This window comes from Dendrobates tinctorius, unplaced genomic scaffold (assembly GCF_039654945.1).
Source record: "Dendrobates tinctorius isolate UK_male_01 unplaced genomic scaffold, ASM3965494v1 ptg000012l, whole genome shotgun sequence".
Lineage (NCBI taxonomy): Eukaryota > Metazoa > Chordata > Amphibia > Anura > Dendrobatidae > Dendrobates > Dendrobates tinctorius.
Window position 1 is genome coordinate 17,800,239 of NW_027361680.1, and position 26,135 is coordinate 17,826,373.

At 45.7% G+C, this 26,135-nt stretch overlaps 1 protein-coding gene across 1 annotated transcript in view; it reads left to right on the plus strand.

Moving 5' to 3' along the window:
* The window catches only part of LOC141066950 (myomegalin-like), a 397,502-nt gene that overhangs the window by 69,486 nt on the left and 301,881 nt on the right, over positions 1 to 26,135 (plus strand). The window contains exon 4 of the mRNA XM_073558018.1: positions 19,696 to 19,815. Coding sequence (XP_073414119.1) covers positions 19,696 to 19,815 — 120 coding nt within the window. The remainder of the gene's footprint in view (positions 1 to 19,695; positions 19,816 to 26,135) is intronic.

Genomic DNA, 26,135 nt, shown 5'->3' on the forward strand with positions numbered 1-26,135 from the left:
AGCCCAGTCCCAGCCAGGGCTGGCTGAACACAAAAACTAAGTAAACCAGACAAAAACTCATATGAACAATAGCAGAGAAAACAGCTTTAGGAAGGCAGGAACCAAACTGGAAACCAGGAGCCACAGTCAGGAAAAATCATCAGCAAGAAACTAGGGAGTCGGCTGCCTTAAATCCAATCAGGAACTCCTGATGTCCAATCGCAGTCCTCTTCCTCAGGTGGCCGGTCTCTGCCATTTAGATCAGCTTCATTACCTCCCTTCACCAGCAGAGGGAGTCCAGATAGAGAACTCACTTACTCCTCTGTCAGCACAGCCAGCTCCATAACCCTCACCAGAAGCCAGATGCAAACCCGAAAATAAGCTCACAACAGTACCCCCCCCTTGAGGAGGTGTCACCAAACCCTCATCCACGCTACCGGGCCGATCAGGATGGGCCCGATGAAAAGCGCGAACCAATCTATCGGCATGAATATCAGAGGCAGAGACCCAAGAATTGTCCTCCTGGCCATAACCCTTCCACTTGACCAAATACTGGAGTCTCTGTCTAGCCAGATGAGAATCCAGTATTTTCTCTACCTCATATTCCACATTACCTTCAACCAGTACAGGGTCAGGAGGTGCAGCCATAGGAACTACTGGCTCAACATATCTCTTCAACAGCGACTTATGAAACACGTTATGGATCTTAAACGTAACAGGAAGAGCCAATCGAAAAGAAACCGGATTAAGAATCTCCAAAATCTTGTAAGGTCCAATAAATCTTGGCTTGAACTTTGGAGAAGCCACCTTCATAGAGATATTCTTTGATGACAACCAAACCATATCACCCACTTTAAACCGGGGACCAATGGTCCTATGCCGGTTAGAAAACCGCTGGGCCTTTTCCTGGGAGAGAGACAACTTATCCACTACTTGGTCCCAAATCTGCTGCATTCTCTCTACCACAGTGTCAACACCTGGGCAGGCTGAAGATTCCACTTGCCCTGAAGAAAATCGAGGATGAAACCCAAAGTTACAGAAAAAGGGTCACATCAAGGTGGCAGAACTAGCTCTATTATTTAAAGCGAATTCGGCCAAGGGCAAAAATGAAACCCAATCATCCTGATCAGCAGATATAAAACATCTCAAATAGGGCTCCAAAGTCTGGTTTGTTCTTTCCGTCTGCCCATTGGTCTGAAGATGAAACGCAGAGGAGAAGGACAACTGAATTCCCAGCTTGGAACAAAAGGCTTTCCAGAATCTGGAAACAAACCGAACTCCTCTGTCCGATACAATGTTCTCAGGAATCCCATGCAACCGAACCACCTGTTGTAAAAACAAGGGTACCAACTCTGAGGAAGATGGCAACTTTGGGAGTGGTACAAGATGGACCATCTTAGAGAATCTATCACAAATCACCCAGATAACAGTCATTCTCTGAGAGACAGGAAGATCAGAAATAAAATCCATTGAAATATGGGTCCATGGCCTCTTAGGCACCGGCAAGGGCATCAACAACACACTAGAGCGAGAACAGGGTTTAGACCGGGAACAAGTCCCACAGGACTGCACAAAATTCCTGACATCACGAGATAAGGCGGGCCACCAAAAAGACCGACTCACCAAATCTCTGGTACCAAAAATACCTGGATGACCAGCCAATGCAGAGCAATGAACTTCAGACATCACTCTCTTCCTCCACTGGTCAGGAACATACAATTTTCCCATAGGACAACGCTCAGGTTTGTCCTCCTGGAATTCTTCCAGAGCACGTCTCAAATCGGGCGAGATGGCAGAAAGAACTACCCCCTCACCTAGGATGGTAGTAGGCTTGGTCACAATAGGAGAATCAGCAAAGAAACTCCTAGAAAGAGCGTCTGCCTTGACATTCTTAGTGCCTGGAAGAAAGGAGACCACAAAATCAAAACGCGTAAAAAACAAGGCCCACCTAGCCTGTCTAGGATTCAAGCGTTTTGCCGACTCAAGGTAAATCAAATTCTTGTGGTCAGTGAGGACCACAACTTGATGTCTAGCTCCCTCCAACCAATGTCTCCACTCCTCAAATGCCCATTTCATGGCTAAAAATTCCCGATTCCCCACATCATAGTTGCGTTCAGTTGGGGAGAACTTTCGGGAAAAGAAGGCACAGGGATTCATTTTAGACGTCACCGGATCTTTTTGGGACAAAACAGCTCCTGCACCAATCTCTGAAGCGTCTACCTCCACCTGAAAAAGAAGTGAGACATCAGGTTGCCGCAAAACCGGAGCAGAAGTGAACCTCCGCTTCAGCTCCTGAAAGGCCGAAACAGCCTCTGAAGACCAATTCAGCACATCAGCACCCTTCTTAGTTAAATCAATCAGTGGTTTAGCAATACCAGAAAAATTAGCTATAAATTTACGATAAAAATTAGCAAAACCCAAAAACTTCTGGAGAGCCTTCAAAGAAGTGGGTTGAACCCAATCATAAATGGCCTGTACCTTGGCCGGGTCCATTTCAATAGTTGACGGAGACAAAATAAATCCCAAAAATGAAATCCTCTGTACACCAAAAAGGCACTTCGATCCCTTAACTTACAAGGAATTCTCCCTCAAAATCCGGAACACAGTCCGAACATGTTCCACATGAGAATCCCAATCTTGGAAAAGATCAAAATATCATCCAGATAGATGATCAAAAACTTATCCACAAAGTCCCGGAAAATATCATTCATGAAGGATTGGAAGACAGAAGGGGCATTAGTGAGCCCAAAAGGCATCACCAGGTGCTCAAAATGTGCCTCCAGAGTATTAAACGCTGCCTTCCATTCATCCCCATGCTTGCTGCGAATAAGATTATACGCCCCCCTGAGGTCAAGCTTAGTAAACCAGCAAGCACCTTTAACTCTGGAGAATAAATCAGAAATCAGGGGTAACGGATACTGAAATTTAACCGTAATTTTGTTGAGGGAACGATAGTCAATACAAGGCCTTAATGAACCATCTTTCTTGGCCACGAAAAAAAACCCCAGCACCTAAGGGCGAAGAGGATGGTCTAATATGACCCTTCTCCAACGACTCCTTAATATAAGATCGCATAGCCTCGTGTTCGGGTTCAGATAAATTGAAAAGTCGACCCTTGGGAAATTTACACCCAGGTCTCAACTCAATTGCACAGTCATAACTCCTATGAGGAGGCAAAGACGCAGACTTACTCTCACTAAATACATCTTAAAAATCAGCCAAATAGTCAGGAACATCATGCGACTGGGGAGAGGTGAAGAAAACAGGAGTGTCACCAAGAGCACACCGACAACCCCAACTCACCACAGACACAGATTTCCAATCCAAAACTGGATTATGGATTTGCAACCAGGGAAAACCCAGAACAATGGTATCATGTAAATTATGCAACACCAAAAATCTGCAATTTTCTTGGTGTTCTGGGGAGACCCGCATTATCACCTGGGTCCAAAACTGAGGTTTATTCTTCGCCAAAGGAGTAGCATCAATACCCCTCAAAGGAATAGGCGTACGCAGAGGTGTCATAGGAAAACCACAACGTTTAGCAAAATCCAAGTCCATTAGATTCAAGGCCACTCCTGAATCCACAAAAGTCTTCGCGGAAAATGTGGATAAGGAGCAGATTAGAGTAGTTGCCAAAAGAAACTTAGGTTGTACACCACCCACAGCAAATGTGTGTGCAAAACGTTTCTCTTGTTTAGGGCAGACAGAAATAACATGAGAGGCATCTCCACAGAAAAAACACAGCTTATTACGCCTTCTAAACTCCTGACGTTGCGCCCTAGACAAAACTCCATCACATTGCATAGATTCAGACATTTGTTCAAAATGTGGCAGCACCTCCCGTGTAGTCTTGCGTTCACGTAAACGCCAATCAACTTGGAATGGCTAATGACATAGAATCGTCAAGACCAGAGGGAACAGGAAATCCCACCATAGTATCTTTTAAAGTCTCAGACAAACCCTTCCGAAAGAGAGCTGCCAATGCACTATCATTCCATGTAGTAAGGACCGCCCACTTTCGGAATTTCTGACAGTATAACTCTGCAGGATCCTGACCTTGGTTCAATGCCCATAGGGCGCTCTCAGCTTGGTCAATAGCATTAGGTTTATCATATAACAACCCCAAGGCTTGAAAAAATGCATCCACATTAGTCAAAACAGGATCCTCCGGTGTCAAAGAAAACGCCCAATCCTGGGGATCGCCGCGCAGCAAGGAGATGACAATTTTAACCTGCTGCGCAGAGCTCCCCGATGAGTTAGGCTTCAAGGCAAGAAATAATTTACAATTATTCTTAAAATTCAAAAATTTAGACCGATCCCCAGAAAACATCAGGAGCAGGGAACCTGGGTTCAACAGCATGTGAATGAGTGAGATAGGCGGAAATTCCCCGCACTTCAGCAGCGAGCTGCTCCACAGGATCAGACAATTGCTTAGTCTCCATCAAGGAGAAAAAGAAAAAAAAAAGAATCCTCCTACGGCCCCAGAGAAAAAGAGGAGAAAATATACATATAAAAAAAAAAAATTTTTTACAATTTTCTCCTGCTTTTGAGTATCCTAGAATCTGCGGTATGGCTGTTGACTCTGTTATGAATGAGTCACCGAGGAGGAAAAAACAAAAAGCAAGACAAGCCCAGAAAACCGGAGAGGCCGGCAACCAGCGGACCGCAGACCCCCGATCCTATCCACAACAACCAGCAGCAGCTGTGGAGCGCTCCCACGGTGGTCCTAGACGCCTCGTCACGGCCAGAGAACTAAATAAGCCCAAAGAAATAAAGGGAAAACCTTAACTGCCCCAGAGCAGACCCCAAAGCAATAGACAGCCCCCAACATGTATTGTCAGTGAAACAAGATGAAAACACAGGCACAGGTAGAAAGATAGGCTGAGCAAACGATGGGGCCCTCGCTAACTAGAAAGGACAGGAAAGAAAAGCTGCTGTCTGCAATCACGCAAAAAACCCAGCCAAAAAGAATGTCCAACATGTCTGATAGAAAAAGGCCCTGAAGTCGCTAGACTTCAAATCACTATATCAGCACTCAGGTATATTCTGAAGACAGAGCAAAAGAGATCAACTGATCAGAGACAAAATGGGGATTCAGCCCAGTCCCAGTCAGGGCTGGCTGAACACAAAAACGAAGTAAACCAGACAAAAACTCATATGAACAATCACAGAGAAAACTTAGTTTTAGGAAGGCAGGAACCAAACTGGAAACCAGGAGCCACAGTCAGGAAAAATCACCAGCAAGAAACTAGGGAGTCGGCTGCCTTAAATCCAATCAGAAACTCCTGATGTCCAATCGCAGTCCTCTTCCTCAGGTGGCCGGTGTCTGCCATTTAGATCAGCTTCATTACCTCCCTTCACCAACAGAGGGAGTCCAGATAGAGAACTCACTACTCCTCTGTCAGAACAGCCAGCTCCATAACCCTCACCAGAAGCCAGAGGCAAACTCGAAAATAAGCTCACAACAAGGGAGTACTGTAACAACCCTGTCGGCATCACTGCATGGCCTCCCTGCCCCCACACACCAACTTACTCCCTGCTCCAGGCCATACTGTGAGTTCTGTCTGCTTCCGGCTCCATGCTGTGTTCCTCTTGCTTCCTGTCTACTCTCTGCATGCTTTGTGGCTGTGTGCATAGGGGGGCGGAGCCGGCACTCTGGTTCTTATGGAATCAGTATGCACCTGCCTAATGTGCTCCCGGCCAATTTCCTAGAGGCCTCTAGTATTTAGGGCAGCTCCACCAGGTGGAAGCTGCCTGTGCAATGCCTTCATTCAGTTAATGCTTGCTAGTGAGTTGCCAGGTCCTGTCCTGTGTTTTGCTTTCTCTGTAGGCTTGACTCCTAGTCCTGTATCTGTGCCTGTCTGCTCTGCCCTCCAGAAGGCAGAATATTTTAGTCTCTGTGTCTTTGTTCTAGCCTTGTCTTGTACCTGTCTTGCCGCTCTCCAGGCTCTTCTAGATATATTCTAGCAGGAAACTCAACAGTGTTATCAGTATCTATTGTATTGTGCTGCATTGACTCTTGTTCCTGATGACACTGTTGTGTTTCCTTCTAGATATATTGTAGCAGGAAACACAACAGTGTCATCAGGATCAACAGTGACTGCATTGTGTATTGTATTGCTGTATTGTTCCTGCTTTGACTCTTGTTCCTGATGACACTGTTGTGTTTCCTTCTAGATATATTGTAGCAGGAAACACAACAGTGTCATCAGGATCAACAGTGACTGCATTGTCTATTGTATTGCTGTATTGTTCCTGCTTTGACTCTTGTTCCTAATGACACTGTTGTGTTTCCTGCTAGATATATTCTAGCAGGAAACACAACAGTGTTATCAGTATCAACAGTGACTGCATTGTCTATTGTATTGCTGTATTGTGCCGCATTGACTCTTGTTCCTGATGACACTTTTGTGTTTCCTGCTAGATATATTCTAGCAGGAAACACAACAGTATCATCAAGATCAACAGTGACTGCATTGTGTATTGTATTGCTGTATTGTTCTTGCTTTGACTCTTGTTCCTGATGACACTGTTGTGTTTCCTGCTAGATATATTCTAGCAGGAAACAAGTGTCATCAGGATCAACAGTGACTGCATTGTGTATTGTATTGCTGTATTGTTCCTGCTTTGACTCTTGTTCCTGATGACACTGTTGTGGTTCCTGCTAGATATATTCTAGCAGGAAACACAACAGTATCATCAAGATCAACAGTGACTGCATTGTGTATTGTATTGCTGTATTGTTCTTGCTTTGACTCTTGTTCCTGATGACACTGTTGTGTTTCCTGCTAGATATATTCTAGCAGGAAACAAGTGTCATCAGGATCAACAGTGACTGCATTGTGTATTGTATTGCTGTATTGTTCCTGCTTTGACTCTTGTTCCTGATGACACTGTTGTGGTTCCTGCTAGATATATTCTAGCAGGAAACACAACAGTGTTATCAGTATCAACAGTGACTGCATTATCTATTGTATTGAAACTCAAACAAAAAACACAGTATGACAAACGTGCAAAAATATTCTGTTGTAAAAAATATATAACAGTAGTCAGCAAGTGCTAGTAAAAAGATAACAAAAACAGGGTATTTAGTTGATATGTGTTTTGCAAAAAAAGTATACTAAGCCACTCCACCAACGTCACGATAACCCATCTCGGAGCATTCCTATCTAATGTATTTTAAACCTGATCATGTGAACAGTACCTACATGAGCAGGATGCAGAAAGGCGCTTCCTGGTGTGGGCACGCTGTGAAAGATGGCTCTTTATGTGCATGTCACACAAGAGAGGGGTGGGATTCTCCCAAACCTTGCCTAAGCAAGAAACTAATAGATTAAAACACATGTGACATGCACACAAGTGAACAGGTCGGTTGGACAATGTTCACACCACCCAAAATCTGAACCACAAACAAAAAACACACTAAGACAAACGTGCAAAAATACTCTGTTGTAAAAAATGTATAACAGTAGTCAGCAAGTGCTAGTAAAAAGATAACAAAAACAGGGTATTTAGTTGATATGTGTTTTGCAAAAAAGGTATACTATGCCACTCCCAAACCTTGCCTAAGCAAGAAACTAATAGATTAAAAACACATGTGACTGAATAGAGTATTTTTCCACGTTTGTCATACTGTTTTTTGTTTGTTTGTATTTCAGTCTTTGGGTGGTGTGAACATTGTCCAACCGACCTGTTCACTTGTGTGCATGTCACATATGTTTTTAATTTATTGTCTATTGTATTACTGTATTGTGCCGCATTGACTCTTGGTCCTGATGACACTGTTGTGTTTACTTCTAGATATATTCTAGCAGCAAACACAACAGTGTCATCAGGATCAACAGTGACTGCATTGTGTATTGTATTGCTGTATTGTTCCTGCTTTGACTTGTTCCTGATGACACTGTTGTGTTTCTTGCTAGATATATTTTAGCACGAAACACAACATTGTCATCAGAATCAACAGTGACTGCATTGTCTATTGAATTATTTTGTGATGCCGCATTGATTGTTTGCCAAGTTCACTCACGTGTGTGTGATGATACAGATGCTGCCATCAGTGCATTGTATAACGTTTTTTCTTTGTTTTTCCAACAGTGAACAAAGTCCGCACACGTTGGCGCTCGATGAAGGACTGCTTCAACACTGATGTTCGTGCTGAGGGACAGGTTCGCAGTGGTTCAGCGGCAAGGACCAGAACAAAATACCGCTATCATCGCGAGTTGGCGTTCCTAAGACCGGTCCTTTCCACCAGAGTGTACGTTTTTTTTTTTTTTAAATCTATGCTTTTTTATTCCACAGCAGTTGGCGCTTGTAAATACATGATACTAATGTTTTTCTTTTCTTTTCACAGCACCTAGAGCAGCACCCTGCAACCTGTCCCTGGAGTGGTCCTTCATCGGATGACCTCGGACCCGTCCCAGCCATCCGACAGCCAGGAATCAGCTTGCAGGTCAGCAACACGGACAGCTGGTGACCAGGAAGCTGGTCAGTCAGGTGTTCCCCTGTCCCAGGTCTCTGCCACTGGTTATGCGGACACTTCCCGCCAGCGGCAGAGGGACTCGGACAGGAATGTCATGCCCAAGTTCATGCACTTGAGCGAGGCCTTTCATGCCAGCCTCAAGGTGCTGTCAGACAGAGTGGAAAGCGTTTTTTCACTCATGGAATGCGGTTTTACCCACATGGAACACCGCTTCCACTCTGTCGCCTTGACCGTCTGGAGGCCGACCTCAACAGCCCAGCGCACCATTTTTTCAGTAAAATTGAACGGGGCATGGCGGAACACCTTAGTCCTGAGCAACAGCTGAATGTGTTGCAGGCCTGCAACACTGCTTACTTGCAGGCTATGCAGTAGAATCAGTATGTGCAGCAGTCAGTGGTGTCATTTCCAACTGTGCCACCACTGACTCGCTACACTTCACTACCGACTTCTGCTGCATACCACTGTACGGCCACCTGCATTCCAAGCGAAGCCGGACACCACTACACCACACCAATGCCGAGTGCTGCTGGAAACTCCACCCCAACCACCACCATGGCAAGCGCTGCTCTTGTCTGGAGCACCACCACCGCCACCGGTCGATCATCTTGGAGCACCGCCACCGCAACACCTGCTTGGACCACAGCCACCTATTCGGAGCACCGCCACCACTTCTCCGTCTAGGAGCACCGCCACCACTCCTCATCATTCTAGGAGCACCGTCACCACTCCTCATCATTGTAGGAGCACAGCCACCACTTCTCCTCCTTCTAGGAGCACCGCCACCACTCCTTTTCATTCTAGGAGCAGCGTCACCACTCCTCATCATTGTAGGAGCACCGCCACCACTTCTCCGTTTAGGAGCACCGCCACCACTACTCATTCTCATAGGAGCACCGCCACCATTTCTCCTCCTAGGAGCACCGCCATCACTTCTCCTCCTATGAGCACCACCACCACTTCTCCTTCTAGGAGCATCACCACCACTTCTCCTTCTAGGAGCACCGCCACTACTTCTCCTCCTAGGAGCACCGCCACCACCACCACCGAGCATCAGAGGGGTGACCCACGTTCCCTCTTTTACCAATCAAGGCCACGGTCCACCAGCTCAAGGCGGTCAAGCACTGTAAGGCGGTCACACAGTGGGAGTAGGTCCAGGCAGGAGACTCCTGCACCCAAGAAGAATATAAAACAAAAGACTTTGTTTGTCTCTCCCCCCTCTCCTAATGTGTCTCACCCTGCCTCCAGTTCCATCCCTGAGCTCCCTTCCCCCACTACGTTTGTCGCCCCTTCCCCTAGAACCCCTTCCTCGCCTTTCAGCCGTTCTTCGTCTCTCCACATCCCCAAAGTGCCACCATCTTCCCCCAAACGTCCTTCACAATAATTTTTTTTTTTAAATTAATGTGCAATTCTTCTTTCACCTAATACGTTTTGATTAATGTGTCTATTGCCGCCTCCACACACTGCGCCGTACACACACTGCGCCGTACACTTTGCGTTTTTGCCCACACATAGCTCCTTTGTAGTGACACATGTTTCTTGGTCCATTCCTGGAGATATGTGTAGTCAAAAGCACAAATATATGGCTTGTATTTTCCCCACCAGTCTCTTCAGTATGCTAATATTGCACAGACTGAATAGAGGATGGTGTGGAGTGCAAGGCATATCTATTGTTACCTTGCCAGGTATCATAAAAAGTTAATTGAGGGTGGTGTGTTTTTACCATCATCAATTCACTTATTGTGAGACAAGGCCAGGGGATTCTAGATATACCTTGTAATTAACCACATCCTCTATTCAATGTGTGTTGAATAAACTGAGGAGATGATGGAGAAAATACACGTCATATGTACAATACCCTGGCCTTGTATCATAACTATTTATCACACCTGGGCAGGTGAATACACATATGAGTTTTAACCTGCAGCGTCACTTCAGTCTGCATATATTTCAGGCAGACTGTAGCGATGCTGCAGTTTAACTCATATATGTATTCTCCTGCCCATAGTAAAATAGTTAGCAAGGCCGAAAAAAGACATTTGTCCATCCAGTTCAGCCTATATTCCGTCAGAATAAATCTTCAGATCTACATCCTTCTAAAGAACCTAATAACTGATACAATATTGTTACACTCCAGAAAGACATCCAGGCCTCTCTTGAACCCCTCGTCTGAGTTCGCCATCACCACCTCCTCAGGCAAGGAATTCCATATTCTCACTGCCCTAATATCTAATGTTTTCATCTCTTGACCAAGGCATTGCACTATTTGATGCTTTTCAGCAGCAGAGAGATCCTTTTTATTTCCTAAATTCCTTGAAACCTGTGTCCTGCTTAATAATGTGGAACATCATTCTTAAGTAGTTTTCCTTTAATTGAGCTTACCTGGTAAACTAATTATCACTGGCATTTGAGATTGATTTCAGTGATCCAAAGAGCCCTGATACACAATACCAGCTATGAGTTTATTTGAAAAAACAAAAAATAACATCTTTATGACACTTAAATCCAATTTGCATAATAATTTGGAACACAGTGTAGGGAGATTCCAATTCTGCCCAATTCTATATACACCTTGTAGTTTGTCATACACTAGGCAATTTCTGCCGGTCACATTGCGGTGTAATATAAACAGGGTCTGACAGAATCCAACTTTGTCCTGAAGTCTGGAGAGATTCCAATTCTCCACAGTCCTCTATACACCTTTCTTACACCATCCAGAATCTGCCTGTCACATTGCGGTGTAATATAAACAGGGCCTGACAGAATCCAACTGTGCCCTGAAGTCTAGAGAGATTCCAATTCTCCTCAGTCCTCTATACACCTTTCTTACACCATCCAGAATCTGCCTGTCACATTGCGGTGTAATATAAACAGGGCCTGACAGAATCCAACTGTGTCCTGAAGTCTAGAGAAATTCCAATTCTCCACAGTCCTCTATACACCTTTCTTACACCATCCAGAATCTGCCTGTCACATTGCGGTGTAATATAAACAGGGCCTGACAAAATCCAACTGTGTCCTGAAGTCTAGAGAGATTCAAATTCTCCCCACTCGTATATACACCTTGTACCTTGTTTTACAGTACCATATAGTTGGTGGTTTTTTGGGTACATATTCCCCAAAAATGAGGAAGTGTGGTGGCAGAGTCTGTGGAAGTGGGCGGGGGTTGGCAGCTGGTAATGATGGTGTTGGTGTTGGTGGTGGATCTGCTGGTAGTGACAAAAGCAAAATAGCACCTAATGCAGGAGGTGTTGAGGTGTTGAGCCTGTGTCATCGTCTGGCTCCACAAGGCCTCGAAGGCTCCCTTTTCTGGGAGTAGGTAAACCGCTTTTAAAGCCAGAGCTTCAAGAACAAGTTTTGGCTTACATTGGTGACTCAGCCTCCAGCTCTATCGCCTCCACTTCTGAAGTTTTAAAAAATAAAAGCACTGAGTCGTCATTGGAGGCTCATGGTCATGAACCACACCTTTCCTTGTGTTCTTCACCCCAACCAAAATTGAAGGATGCGGCAGGCCAGACTACAGATTACTCCATGGAGCTGTTTTCACATACCATGCCTGGGTTAACAAGTTAACAAGTGAATTACCCAGGCCAAGATGAATCTGACATGGAATGCACTGATGCACAGCCACTGATAGATGATTCTGCTGGTACATTCACTCAGAGCACTACATTGTCCTCGCAGTAGAAACAAAATCAGTGTGCATAGAAATGCACGGGATGACATCACCACCTGGTGAGCCTCCCAGCAACCAATTACACCAACTCCAAAGAATTATGTCATAATAAGAGAAACTGGAGTGCACGGTGATAACAAGAAGGATACTTTTTTTATATAAAAATATAAATGTTTATTAATCATACAAAATATATAAATGAATATACCAAGTAGAATAGTGCACCAAGGAGCATATAAGCAAAGCACAAGGGCCACCCCTCTGGCAAAACAACCCTATTATAAGCAAATACTCAGCGGTATTGTGGTCCATGTCAGGAACCTCCTGACTTGCCTCCTCTATATATATATATATGTTTTCTTTGGTCACTTGACCTGAGTATTTGCTTATAATAGGGTTGTTTTGCCAGAGGGGTGGCCCTTGTGCTTTGCTTATATGCTCCTTGGTGCACTATTCTACTTGGTATATTCATTTATATATTTTGTATGATTAATAAACATTTATATTTTTATATAAAAAAAGTATCCTTCTTGTTATCACCGTGCACTCCAGTTTCTCTTATTATGACATTGTCCTCGCAGTGTACTGAGGCAGAATCTGACCCTGATGAAACTCAGGTGCCCCTTCCCACATACTATACCACCATACACGACACAGAGGAAGGGGCACATGACATTGAAGAGGAGGTGATGGATGACCCAGTTGTTGACCCAGATTGGCATCCATTGGGGGAAGAGGGTGCCGCTGCCAATAGCTCAGAAGATGAGGAGGAGCATCCGCAGCGGGCATCGACATCACAATAGCTGTTATCTGGCAGGCCCGGAGCAGTTCAAAAACAGGTTACAAAAACCAAAAGAGTTGCAGGACAGCTTGGCCAGACGGTCAAAATAGCACAGCGTGCAAGGCCTCAAAATGTCTTCCATAGTAGGAAGAGTGCAGTGTGGCACGTTTTTTAACAAAATCCTAATGAACAGGCAAAGGTTATATGTAAGAAGTGCGCAAAGACCTTTAGCCGAGGGAAAAATCTGAGAAATTTGAATACCAGTTGCATGCTAAGACATTTAACCACCATGCACTTGCAAGCGTGGATGGACTACCAAAACTCACGTACCACATGTGCAACTGCTCCCAAAGAAGGTAGTCAGCAACACTACATTGTTTCCCCCACTGTAAGCCCACCGGTTAGCACACCACCAGCAGCAAATGTTGAGTTGTCGTTGCAAGGGCAAATCATTAAGGGAATCACACTGTTATTGCAATGAAAGACTGAATCTAGGCCATCAGAAAGAACACCAACTCTATCACCATCATCAACCCTCTCTCAGTCTGCCATGTCCACCGCTAGTTCGACCATATGCAGCTCTCAAGTCCAGCTCACCCTACCAGAGACTATGAGTAGGACAACAAAGTACTCATCCTCTCATCTGCGTACACTGGGTTTGAATGCCCACATTGCCAAACTAATCTCGTTAGAGATGATGCCCTATCGGTTGGTGGAAAGCGCAGCTTCCGCGAACTCATGGCCTACGCAGTACCATGCTATGATCTACCCAGTCACCACTTCTTTACTCGCAAAGCCATCCCAGCCCTCCACCTTCATGAGAAAGACCGCATTGTACATGCACTCAAGCAATCAGTGAGTGGAAAGGTGCACCTCACAACTGATGCATGGTCCAGTAGGCATGGCCAGGGCCGTTACGTGTCCATCACTGCGCACTGGGTTGATGTGGTGGATGCAGGGTCCACAGGGGACAGTAGTGGTGGGACAGTGCTGCCTAGCCCATGGTATAGGAAACAGTTGGCTGTAGGCGTTCGACCCTCCTCCTCCAGAAGCGAAAGCTCATCCACAGAACGCAGTCGCACGAGCACTCCATCCGCAGCTGCCAGTGTTGCACACGAGGTGTCCCCCTATCGATCAGCTAGTGGAAAGCGTCAGCAGGCTGTGTTGAAGATGATGTGTTTGGGCGACAGACACACCGCGGAGGTACTGGCCGACTACTTTCAGCGACAAACTGAGTCATGGCTGGGCAGTCTACATCTTGAGGCAGCCAAGGTAGTTAGTGATAATGGCCGGAATATTGTGGCAGCCATAGCCCTTTCAAAACTCAGACACATACCTTGCTTGGCTCACACCTTGAACCTGGTGGTGCAGTGCTTCCTCAATAATTATCCGGAGTTAACAAGCCGGCTCCAGAAGGTCCGAAGACTGTGCTCACACATCCGCCGGTACACTCCAGTCATATGCAGAAGCTGCATTGATTGCTCCACCTTCCCAAGCACTGCCTAATTATCGACGTTGCAACAAGGTGGAACTCCACCCTGCACATGGTTGAGCGGCTGTGCGAACAGAGGCAGGCCGTAATGCATTTGTGGGAGGATACACGGGCAGGCACTTTGAGGGCAGACATGGAGATGACAGGTGTGCAGTGGTCGAAGCTGAAAGACCTCTGTAAAGTCCTTCAGTGTTTTGAGGAATGCACATGGCTGGTAAGCACAGACGACGCCATCATAAGCATGAGCATCCCACTTATGCGTCTGCTCATGCAAACTTTGACGCACATTAAGGAGCAGGCGTCTGCAGCCGAGGATGATGAGGAAGAGGAGGAGGGAAGCCTTGATGACAGCCATTGTCTGCTCCGGGAACTCTCCTGGATGAGATGGAGGAAGAAGAGAAGGAGGATGATGATGGGGATGATTATTTAGGGGAGGAGGATGCTTCTCATGGGGCAAGAGAAAATGTTGGCGTGGCAAGGTCTGGTACAGGGTTTGTGCGTGACTGGAGGGATGTGGATTTGCCAGAAAGTGCTCCTCCACCCAGCACTCGCAGTGCATCATTCACACCGGGAACATTGGCCAACATGTCAGATTATGCCTTGCAGATCCTAAAAAGGGACCCCCTCATTGCCAAAATGATGAACGATGACGACTACTGGTTGGCCAGCATCCTGGATCCACGCTATAAAGGCAAATTCCAAAACATCATGCCACAGGAGAACCTTGACCTAATATTGGCTAACAAACAAGCAACTCTGGTAAACCGGTTGGTTGAGGCATTCCCAGCACACAACAGCGGTGATGGTTCTCACACGAGCCGTAGGGGCCGGGGGCAGCTTGGAAGAGGTGTTGGTGGTGCACACATCAGAAGTGGCGCTGGAGACAGGGGTTTCATGACCATGTTGTGGACTGATTTTTCAAGTCCCGCTCACACGACTGGTAATACTGCATCGATTGAAAGTGACAGGAGACAGCACTTGTCAACTATGGTTACAAACTACTTCTCGTCCCATATCGATGTTCTCCCTCACAAGTCATTCCCATTTGACTATCGATGTTCTCCCTCACAGGTCATTCCCATTTGACTATTGGGCTGCTAAACTGGACACCTGGCCTGAATTGGCACAATATGCCTTACAGGAGCTCGCTTGCCCAGCTGAAAGTGTGCTATCGGAAAGAGTCTTCAGTGCTGCTGGATCAATCCTGACAGAAAAAAGGACCCGTCTGTCAACCCAAAATGTGGATGATCTAACCTTCATTAAAATGAACCATGCATGGGTTTCCAAGGATTTTGTCACACCTTACCCTGATGACACATAGGTTGCCAGAAAAATGGCTTTCTTTGGTCCTCCTCTTCCTGGGACTTGACCAATTTTGCCTTTAGCAGCAGGTGAATGTCCCACATCAACATATGCCATTTTGTAAACCTCCCTAACTGGGCTGCCTCCTCCCCATGGCCGGGGTCACCACCTAGCGCACGCAACCGTGCGAGTGCCGTTGCCCTGGACAAGTGGGTGGGCCGACTCCTGGGCGCAGGCACTGGCACAGGGACCCTCATAGTGCAATCAAGTGTCTCTGACAGTGGGGGTGCACACCCGCCATCAGACACACCGCCGTACTATGAGGGGCCCTGTGCCAGTGCCGTCGCCAACGAGTGGGCCCCCCTGCTTGCTCAGGATCACAGCACTTGCAAAGTTGAAATACTTACCTCTCCCTGCTCCACTGCCATGATGTCTTCCGTGTTTCCTGACAGTGATATTCTGATCAGAGAGTGCAATGACATCACGTCTGTACGCCCAGACTAGTACAGGGATTCCCTAGCGAGGAGACTTATTTGAGGAGACTTATTAAAATTGTTTTCAATGTTGGGACAGCAATTTTTGGGGAGCACTATACTCTGGAGAATGATATATGGGGCCCACCATTCACTGGAGCATTCCAAAGGTGAACATCAGACACTGGAGCAGCATTTACAGAGCCCATTATACACTAGAGCATTAGAAATGGGGCCCATTATATATGGAGCATTATTTGGGCCCATCAGACAGTGCAGCTTCATCCATGGGGACCAACATATACTGTAGCATTATGTGGAGCTCATCATATACTGTATGGAACATTATATGGGACCAATGATTCTGTATGGAGAAATATATGGGCCTCATTACTCTGTGTAGCGCACTATGCGGTGGCCATAATACTGTATGGAGTAATATACTGTCCGTTTTTGGAGCTATTGGAGAATTTAAAATGGATATCAGTCATGAGATGTAAAAAGTGAAGTATTTTTCATTGTACTATACCGCTATTTCTCTGCCGTATCGGAGCATCATAAGTTGTGCTATGTGTTAAAGGGGCGCTCTTTGGCCCAGGGCACATGAAAACCTGGAGCCAGCCCTACCCCCCCACAAATTTCGCCAAATAACCCCCATTTTTCAGTGCGTAACTAGTATAATGAAGTAAATTAAGGTTGAAATGCTTCAGTAGTAAGAATTGATATTTTTGGCATTCAAAAGGGCACTGTAGATGTGTTTCCTGTCCTCCACTCCCTGCCGACTTTGCTTCCCCATTGACTTGCATTGGGTTTCGTGTTTCAGTCGGCCTTCGACTTTTCACGATAATCGGCCAATTTCGTTCGACCCGACTTTTGCGAACGTCGGGTTTCACGAAACCCGACTTGACCCGAAAAAAGGCAAAGTCGCTCATCTCTTGTTGAAATGCATCAGTAATAAGAATTGATGTTTTTGGCATTCAAAAGGGCACTGTAGGTGTGTTTCCTGTCCTCCACTCCCTGCCGACTTTGCTTACCCATTGACTTGCATTGGGTTTCGTGTTTCAGTCGGCCTTCGACTTTTCACGATAATCGGCCGATTTTGTTCAACCCGACTTTTGCGAAAGTCGAGTTTCACGAAACCCGACTCGACCCGAAAAAAGGCAAAGTCGCTCATCTATAGTCATAAGTATTCAGACCCTTCACTCAGTATTGAGTAGAAGCACCCTTTTGAGCTAGTGCAGACATGAGTCTTCTTGGAAATAATGCAACAAGTTTTTCACATCTGGATTTGGGGATTCTCTGCCATTCTTCCTTGCAGATGCTCTCCAGTTCCATCAGATTGGATGATGAACGTTGGTGGACAGCCATTTTCAGGTCTCTCCAGAGATGCTAAATTGGATTTAGGTCAGGGCTCTGGCTGGGCCAGTCAAGAATGGTCACAGAGTTGTCTGAAGCCATTCCTTTGTTATTTTAGATGTGTACTTGGGGTCATTTTCTTGTTGGAAGGTGAATCTTCGGCCAAGTTTGAGGTCCAGAGCACTCTGGAAGAGTTTTCATCCAGGATATCTCTGTACTTGGCCACATTCATGTTTCCTTCAATGCCAACCAGTTGTCCTGTCCCTGCAGCTGAAAAATACCCCCATAGCATGATGCTGCAACCACCTTGTTTCACTGTTGGGATTGTTTTGGGCAGGTGATGAGCAGTGTCTGGATTTCTCCACAAATACCGCTTAGAATTATCACCAATAAGGTCTGTCTTTGTCTAATCAGACCAGAGAATCTTAGGGCCCCGTTACATTTAGCGATGCACCAGCAATCCTGACAACGATACGACCCGGTCAGGATCGCTGGTGGATCGCGAAATGGTCGCTAGTGAGCTGCCAAACAGGCAGATCTCACCAGCGATGTAGCAGCAGTCGGCATTCATTACTTACCTGTCAGGCGCGGCGATGATGACGTCCTCCGCCCACGTCCACGCGTTGCTCGTCGGCCCCAGCGGGAAGCCCAGCAGGAAGCCACCGCCAAGAAACGGCCCAGGACGTTCTCGCGCGATCAGCGATAGCCAGTGGGGGAGCCGTTCTGAGGTAAGTGTCACATGTAGCGATATCGCTAGAAATATCGCTGCTGCGTCACAAAATCGGTGACGCTTTAGCTATATTGCTAGCGATATCGCTATGTGTGAAGCCCCCTTTATTTCTCATAGCCTGGGAGTTCTTGTGTTTTTTAGCAAACTCTGGGCTTTCATATGTCTTGCACTGGTGAGAGGTTTCCTTGTTTTCTTCAGGCCACTCTACCATAATGTCCCAACTGATGGAGGGCTGCAGTGATAGTTGACTTTGTGAAATTTTATCCTATTTTCTTACTGCATCTCTGGAGCTCAGCCACAGTGATCTTGGGGTTCTTCTTTACCTCTCTCACCAAGGCTCTTCTCCCACGTTTGCTCAGTTTGGCTGGACAGCCAGGACTAGGAAGATTTCTGGTGGTCCTAAATTTCTTCCATTTAATGATTATGGAGGCCACTGTGCTCTTAGGAACCTTTAGTACAGCAGAAATTCTTTTATAACCTTGGCCAGATCTGTGCCTTGCCACAATTCTGTTTCTGAACTCCTAGACCAGTTCCTTTGAACTCATGATTCTCATTTGGTCTGACATGCATTGTGAGCTGTGAGGTCTTATATAAACAGGTGTGGGCCATTCCAAATCAAGTCCTATCAGTTTAAACACAGCTGGACTCCAATAAAGGAGTAGAACCATCTCAAGGAGGGTCACAAGGAAATGGATAGCATGTAACTTAAATATGAGTGTCTGAGCAAAAGGTCTGAATACTTATGATCATGTGATATTTCGTTTTCTTTTTGAATAAATGTGCAAAAATTTCTACATTTCAGGTTTTTTTTTTCAGTTAAGGTGGGGTGCAGAGTGTACATTAATGAGAAAAAAATGAACTTTTTGAAGTTAACAAAAGGCTGCAATCAAACAAATAGTGAAAAATTTAAAGGGGTCTGAATACTTTCCGTACCCACTGTATATGACTACGGCAATAGGAAATAGGTGTTATGGCTTTTAGAAGAAGGGTAAAAAAAGTGCAAAAATGAGAATTGAGTTTGACTGGATAACGTTAAATTCACCTAATAACTTTGGGTCATGCACTGAAACACATGTCTAAACCTTGATTGTTAATGCAAAAGCTAAATGCAGTCAAATACATTTGGTTTGGACTACTTAAAAACTGCATTACAACTGCACTGTGTGGCTTTACCCTTACATTGGATGTAATTTGACTAATAATTTAGAATCAGGCATTGGTTTGCTTAGAGTGGCTTGCTGTGAATTTGTGATGACCTCCGTCCATTATTCTAGTTGAAGATGTGCAATGAGCAGGCAATTTACATGGATAAAGAAGGATTATTTTGATTATTATTGGTCATTTATCAATCAACTATTTAATTGCCAATTGTTGGTAGTTCTGATTGTATTTCACAGTAACTAATTCTGGTTTCTTTAATGCAGACACTACAGGAATCCCAGCAACAGCTGACGAATAAGCTTAACAGTGCTCATGAGCTAACACACAACCAAGAATGCGTATTGCAGAGCTTGAGGGATACCCTGCAGAGTAGAGACCATGAGGTAGGTCATCTTGTGATAGACTTTTCTGTAACATAAAGCTGGCCATACACACTAGAGGACTGTCAGCCATGTGACTGCCATCTCAGCCGACTGTCCCGTACACAGGAGACCTTGTTCGGCCGAGCGCCCCGTCTTCTCTATGAGAAAGTCGGCGACTGACACGTTGGACAAGGCTTATCTCAAGGAGAACAATGCGATTGGCAGTCTGAACTCAGACCTTCACTATCAACATCTCTCCCAACTATTGGTCGGCTGGGACCCCCATACTTATTAGACCGATGGCCGAATCCATCGCTATCAGCAGCTTCAGCCGACTTAAAGGGAAAGTGCCGCAATTTTATATAATTTGCAAAAAAAAGAGTAAGTAACAAAACATGTTGTTTCAGCAAATGTTGTACTAACTAGGATTTATGGTTTGTTTGTAATAATGTTTTAATGTAGCCACTGAGCGCTTAAATCTTGATTTGCAGATCTGTGGAGGACTCATACAGTCTGCAAATATGGCTGTCCCTGGACATGGGAGACTGTGGTCGGTTCCCGACCTTATCTCTAAGGGTGGTTTCACATTAGCGCTTTTTAAGCGCACGCACGGCCGGGGGTAGCTCCGCCCCCGAGCCGGCTCTGCCTGGCGTGCCCGCCCCTTGCTTGTAGCTCCGCCTCCTAGCGCACAGCGGCTCCTGCGATCGGCGCACCCTATCTTTAGCATAGGGTGCGCAGATCGTGCGCAGGCCGTGCGCTAGTTGCGCTTTGACCTGCGCTGCGCACTTTTGACGGTGCGCCGTGCGCACCAAAATCAAACTATGCTAAAGATAGGGTGCGCCGATCGCAGGCGCCGCTGTGCGCTAGGAGGCGGCGCTACAAGCAAGGGGCGGGCACGCCGGGCAGAGAGCCGGCTCGGGGGCGGAGCTACCCCCGGCCGTGCGTGCGCTTAAAAAGCGCTAATGTGAAACCACCCTAACATTGCAGCCTCATTAGCAGTGAACTGGGCACGCCCCTGTGGGCTGCACTATTCACTGCTGTAGGTGTGGCTGGGTGCCATTTTACTGTAGCCCAGTGCTATCTGCTGAGCTCCACTTTCTGCACTGTGCTTCCTGCTCCACAGTCCTCCTGCTCTGTCTCCGCCTCCTCACTCACAGCCCCAGTGATCTCCGGTAATCTGACACCTTCTCTTTTATGACAGCTTTTATGGCTGTCTGAGGAGGACAGTGACATATACAGCCCATAGTCTAGTGTATAATTGGGGTAGGGGGGCCTGGAAGTTTCACCAGTGTGGGCATATCTGTAATACTGTCTCGTGTGATAGTCTGATAGTCTGCTGAGCCGTGTATCTAATCCTCCCCTGTGTGATACTGACTGCTGAGCCGTGTATCTAATCCTCCCCTGTGTGATACTGTCTGCTGAGCCGTGTATCTAATCCTCCCCTGTGTGATACTGACTCCTGAGCCGTGTATCTAATCCTCTCCTGTGTGATACTTACTGCTGAGCCGTGTATCTAATCCTCCCCTGTATGATGCTGACTGCTGAGCCGTGTCTCTAATCCTCCCCTGTGTGATACTGACTGCTGAGCCGTGTCTCTAATCCTCTCCTGTGTGATACTGACTGCTGAGCCGTGTATCTAATCCTCCCGTGTGATGCTGACTGCTGAGCCGTGTATCTAATCCTCCCCTGTGTGATACTGTCTGCTGAGCTGTGTATCTAATCATCTCCTGTGTGATACTGCCTGCTGAGCCGTGTATCTAATCCTCCTGTGTGATACTGACTGAGCCGTGTATCTAATCCTCTCCTGTGTGATACAGACGTGTATCTAATCCTATCCTGTGTGATACTGACTGCTGAGGCGTGTATCTAATCCTATCCTGTGTGATACTGACTGCTGAGGTGTGTATCTAATCCTATCCTGTGTGATACTGCTCTCCTGAAATACTCTGTGCTGCTGTCACCCTGCTCCATCCCCATATATCTCCCTCTGTGCCACCCCATAGACCAGCACACTGCTCTCCTGAAGTATTCTGTGCTGCTGTCACCCTGCTCTCAGAATCCTTTCTGCCTGCCATCCTCGGTGACTGTCTACTTGTCAGTATAACTGTTCAGTCACCTTCAAAATGTCTAATCACTGTGTTCCTAGATGTCATCCTATCTTCTCCCTTAGCAAACACCCAGAAGGGGAGGAGAGGAGTGACATCACACCCATGTCAGCAGACTCTGCCCATAATCACTGCAGGGCAGTAATGTGAGCTAGTTGTACACTAGGTTTTTGTGTCAAATTTCAGTAGCTGCTCCCCCTAGTGTTAACAAGTGGAAATGCCAAACTTTTTAAAATTATTTTTCATATTTTGCTAAATTATAAACAAATGATAATATTTTTTAAGAAAATTTAAACATTAATTCTTTAAAATGTTTTCAATTGCTGAAAAAATTTTTTTGATGGCACCTTCCCTTTAAGTCTAATGAGTATGGAGGCCTCTAGTGTCTTTTGTGTAGTCGATAAGGACATATTTATGAAATGTCCAATTACAATTATAACTCTTAGGATATTTAGTTATATAACCTAATGTGCTGCACCGAGTCATCTATAGCAGAGAGAAATGTACGTGCTGTGCCACCTATAGCCCTTTCTAATGATACTGAAGAGTCAGGGGTCGTAGTCTTTAATTTGGCTTCTCACATTTTTTTTTTAAATATATTTATTGGTATTTTAACAAGTATACAAAACCGAGCCCCCAAATTGTAGCTTTATAGTACAGCGGTAAAAACAACAGATTAACATCAGGTGCTATAATAAAACACCCCCCTCCAAGGTCCATGTTGCGAGAGTAAAAAGGGTTTAGACCAGCCATCAAATGAAAGTCAGTTTCCTACATAGCGTCTCCATAAATTTCCCAAGGAATTTAAAAGTCCAACTTTAATTTTCCCAAGGTCCCCTGCAATTCTTCCAAGTATACAAAACCGAGCCCCCAAATTATAGCTTTATAGTACAGCGGTAAAAACAAGATTAACATCAGGTGCTATAATAAAACACCCCCCTCCAAGGTCCATGTTGCGAGAGTAAAAAGGGTTTAGACCAACCATCAAATGAAAGTCAGTTTCCTACATAGCGTCTCCATAAATTTCCCAAGGAATTTAAAAGTCCAACTTTAATTTTCCCAAGGTTCCCTGCAATTCTTCCAATTATACAAAACCGAGCCCCCAAATTATAGCTTTATAGTACAGCGGTAAAAACAACAGATTAACATCAGGTGCTATAATAAAACACCCCCCTCCAAGGTCCATGTTGCGAGAGTAAAAAGGGTTTAGACCAACCATCAAATGAAAGTCAGTTTCCTACATAGCATCTCTCCATCAATTTCCCAAGGAATTTAAAAGTCCAACTTTAATTATCCCAAGGTTCCCTGCAATTCTTCCAAGAGGTACCAACTTGACCTTCGGAAGGGAAGGACAATCGACCGGATATCTGACCTAGAAAAGTAAATATATTATATACCTCCTCCATTTAGTGAATAATTTCTCTGCCTCTTTATCCACATCTCGATCCTTTCAGAAATCAGGGCCCTGCGAGCCTCGTCAACCACATCTTTAATCGTGGGGACTGTTGAGTTCAGACACCCCCTGAGTATGATTCTTTTCGTCACTAATGAAATCATGTGGAACAACTGCGTATCTGATTTTCCCAATCTAAGTCCTCCCAAACAGTGCAAAAATCCAGATCTTTGGATCTAATGCCATCCAGACTCCTAACATATCTTTCATTATCCTTTTGACTTCTTTCCAAATTCCCTGTATTTCCCTGGCTTCTCTCATTTTATTGATCTATTGATTTAAAAACTACAAAAGACAGTGCACTTAAAACCATCCATCATAGGGTGGCATGGTATTGGTAACAAGTAAACATGGGATAATGAATAAGACTTTGGTATACTGTATAACTACGCAGTAAAAATATAGCAGTGTAGATATACGTTTCTGGTATGAATATTAAGTGTGTGCTACTCTTTTTTACCATTAACTGTATATAATGCAGAAAGTGTAAAGCTATGTGCTGTGAAGCAGTAAGGGGAATTGTATACAAGGGTCATTATGTGTCCCCAAGGATGCGCATACAAGATTACTAACCCTACTGGAGTGCATTGTGATTACAGCCACGCCTGTGGTTACAATGCAGATTAAATAAAGCCCCCGTTACACACTGCGATATCGCTAGCAATATCGCTGTAAAGTCACCGATTTTGTGATGTTGCAGCGATATTGCTAGCGATATCGCTACATGTGATACTTACCTCCGACCCGCTCCCCCGCTGGTTATCGCTGATCGCGCGAGAAGCTCCTGGACCATTCCTCGTCGGCCACTTCCTGCGGCGCTTCCTGTGGTGCCGACGAGCGACGCGTGGAGCCGGGCGGGAGGACGCAGGATCACCGCGTCTGACAGGTAAGTAGCGATCCCCGTCCTCAGCGATGTCGCTGGTGAGATCTGCCTGTGTGGCAGCTCACTAGCGACCACCTAGCGATGCACCAGCAATCCTGACCGCGTCATATCGCTGGTCGAGATCGCTGGTGCATCGCTAGGTGTAACGGTACCCTAAGAGGTTGTGGATTTGGTCAAACTATTTGATCTGGTCAGATTTTAGGAAAATCTGACATGGGCTTTTATTTTTGGAGAGATCTGCAGGATTGGTAGTGGGGCAAATCTCTCCCTCCACTCTGGGTTTTAGGAGGGGGTCATGTCCACAAATCCCATTTAAACACATTGAAGAATAATAATAATAATCTAATAATAATAATCTTAATTTATATAGCGCCAACATATTCCGCAGCGCTTTACAGTTTAACAGTTCCAAACATAAGTCATAAGTAACAACGTTAACAATACAATAATTAAAGCAAAATAAGATGACCCTGCTCGTGAGAGGTTACAATCTACAATGAGGTGGGAGAGATACAAATTACAGGTGTGTATTTACAATGATGTATTTACAATGATGGTCCAGCCATCTTGAGGGAGTGAGGGATGGATGGAGATAGTGAATGGGCTACACATGCACACTTACATATAGAATGACTGTGATTAGTGAACCTGATAGGCCGCTCTGAACAAATGTGTTTTGAGGGAGCACCTGAAACTATGCAAAAATTGTGGATAGTCCTAATTTCTTGGGATAGAGCATTCCAGAGGATTGGCGCAGCGCGGGAGAAGTCTTGGAGTCGGGAGTGGGAGGTACGGATTAGTGCAGAGGTTAGTCGAAAGTCGTTTGCAGAGCGCAGTGGTCGGTTAGGCCGATAGACAGAAATGAGGGAGGAGATGTAGGGGGGTGCTGCTCTGTGGAGAGCTTTGTGGGTGAGAACAAGTACTTTGAATTGGATCCTATAATGAATGGGCAGCCAATGTAAGGACAGGCGAAGAGTGTACGTGTTCGAGTACCGATTAGCCAGATGGACGATCCTGGCCGCTGCATTAAGTATGGACTGGAGAGGGGATAGTCGAGTAACGGGGAGGCCAATTAATAGAGCGTTGCAGTAATCCAGGCGGGAGTGGATCAATGCTACAGTGAGGGTTTTTGTTGTTTCCATGGTGAGAAACGGGCAGATTCTACAGATGTTCTTTAGGTGTAAACGGCAAGAGCGGGCAAGAGATTGTATATGGGATGTGAAGGAGAGATTGGTGTCAAACATAACACCCAGACAGCGCACCTGCTGCCGGGGTATTATTGTGGTGCCACCCACGGAGAGGGAAATGTCAGATTTAGGAAGGTTAGTAGACGGCGGGAGCAGAACAAGTTCAGTTTTGGACAGGCTGAGTTTCAGACAGAGAGTGGACATGATGTTGGAGACTGCAGACAGACTGTCACTGGCATTCTTTACTACAGCGGGGGTAAGGTCGGGGAATGACGTTTATAGTTGTATGTCATCAGCATAAAGATGGTACTGAAAGCCAAATCTGCTGATGGGCTGTCCATTTTGAGCCGTGTAGAAAGAGAAGAGAAGGAGGCCAAGGACTGAGCCCTGAGGTACCCCGACAGCGAGAGGAAGAGGAGATGACGTGGAGCCAGAGAACAAAACACTGAAGGAGCGGTCAGAAAGATAGGAGGAGAACCAGGAGAGAGCAGTGTCCTCAATGCCTAGTGACTGGAGCCTAGAGAGTAGAAGATGGTGGTTAACAGTGTCAAAAGCTGCAGATAGGTTAAGAAGAATGAGCAGAGAGTGCTCACCATTACGTTTTGCTGTCAGAAGGTCAATGGTCACTTTGATGAGTGCAGTTTCAGTCGAATGTAGGGGGCGAAAGCTGGACTGTGAAGGGTCTAGGAGAGAGTGAGTGGACAGGTAATGGG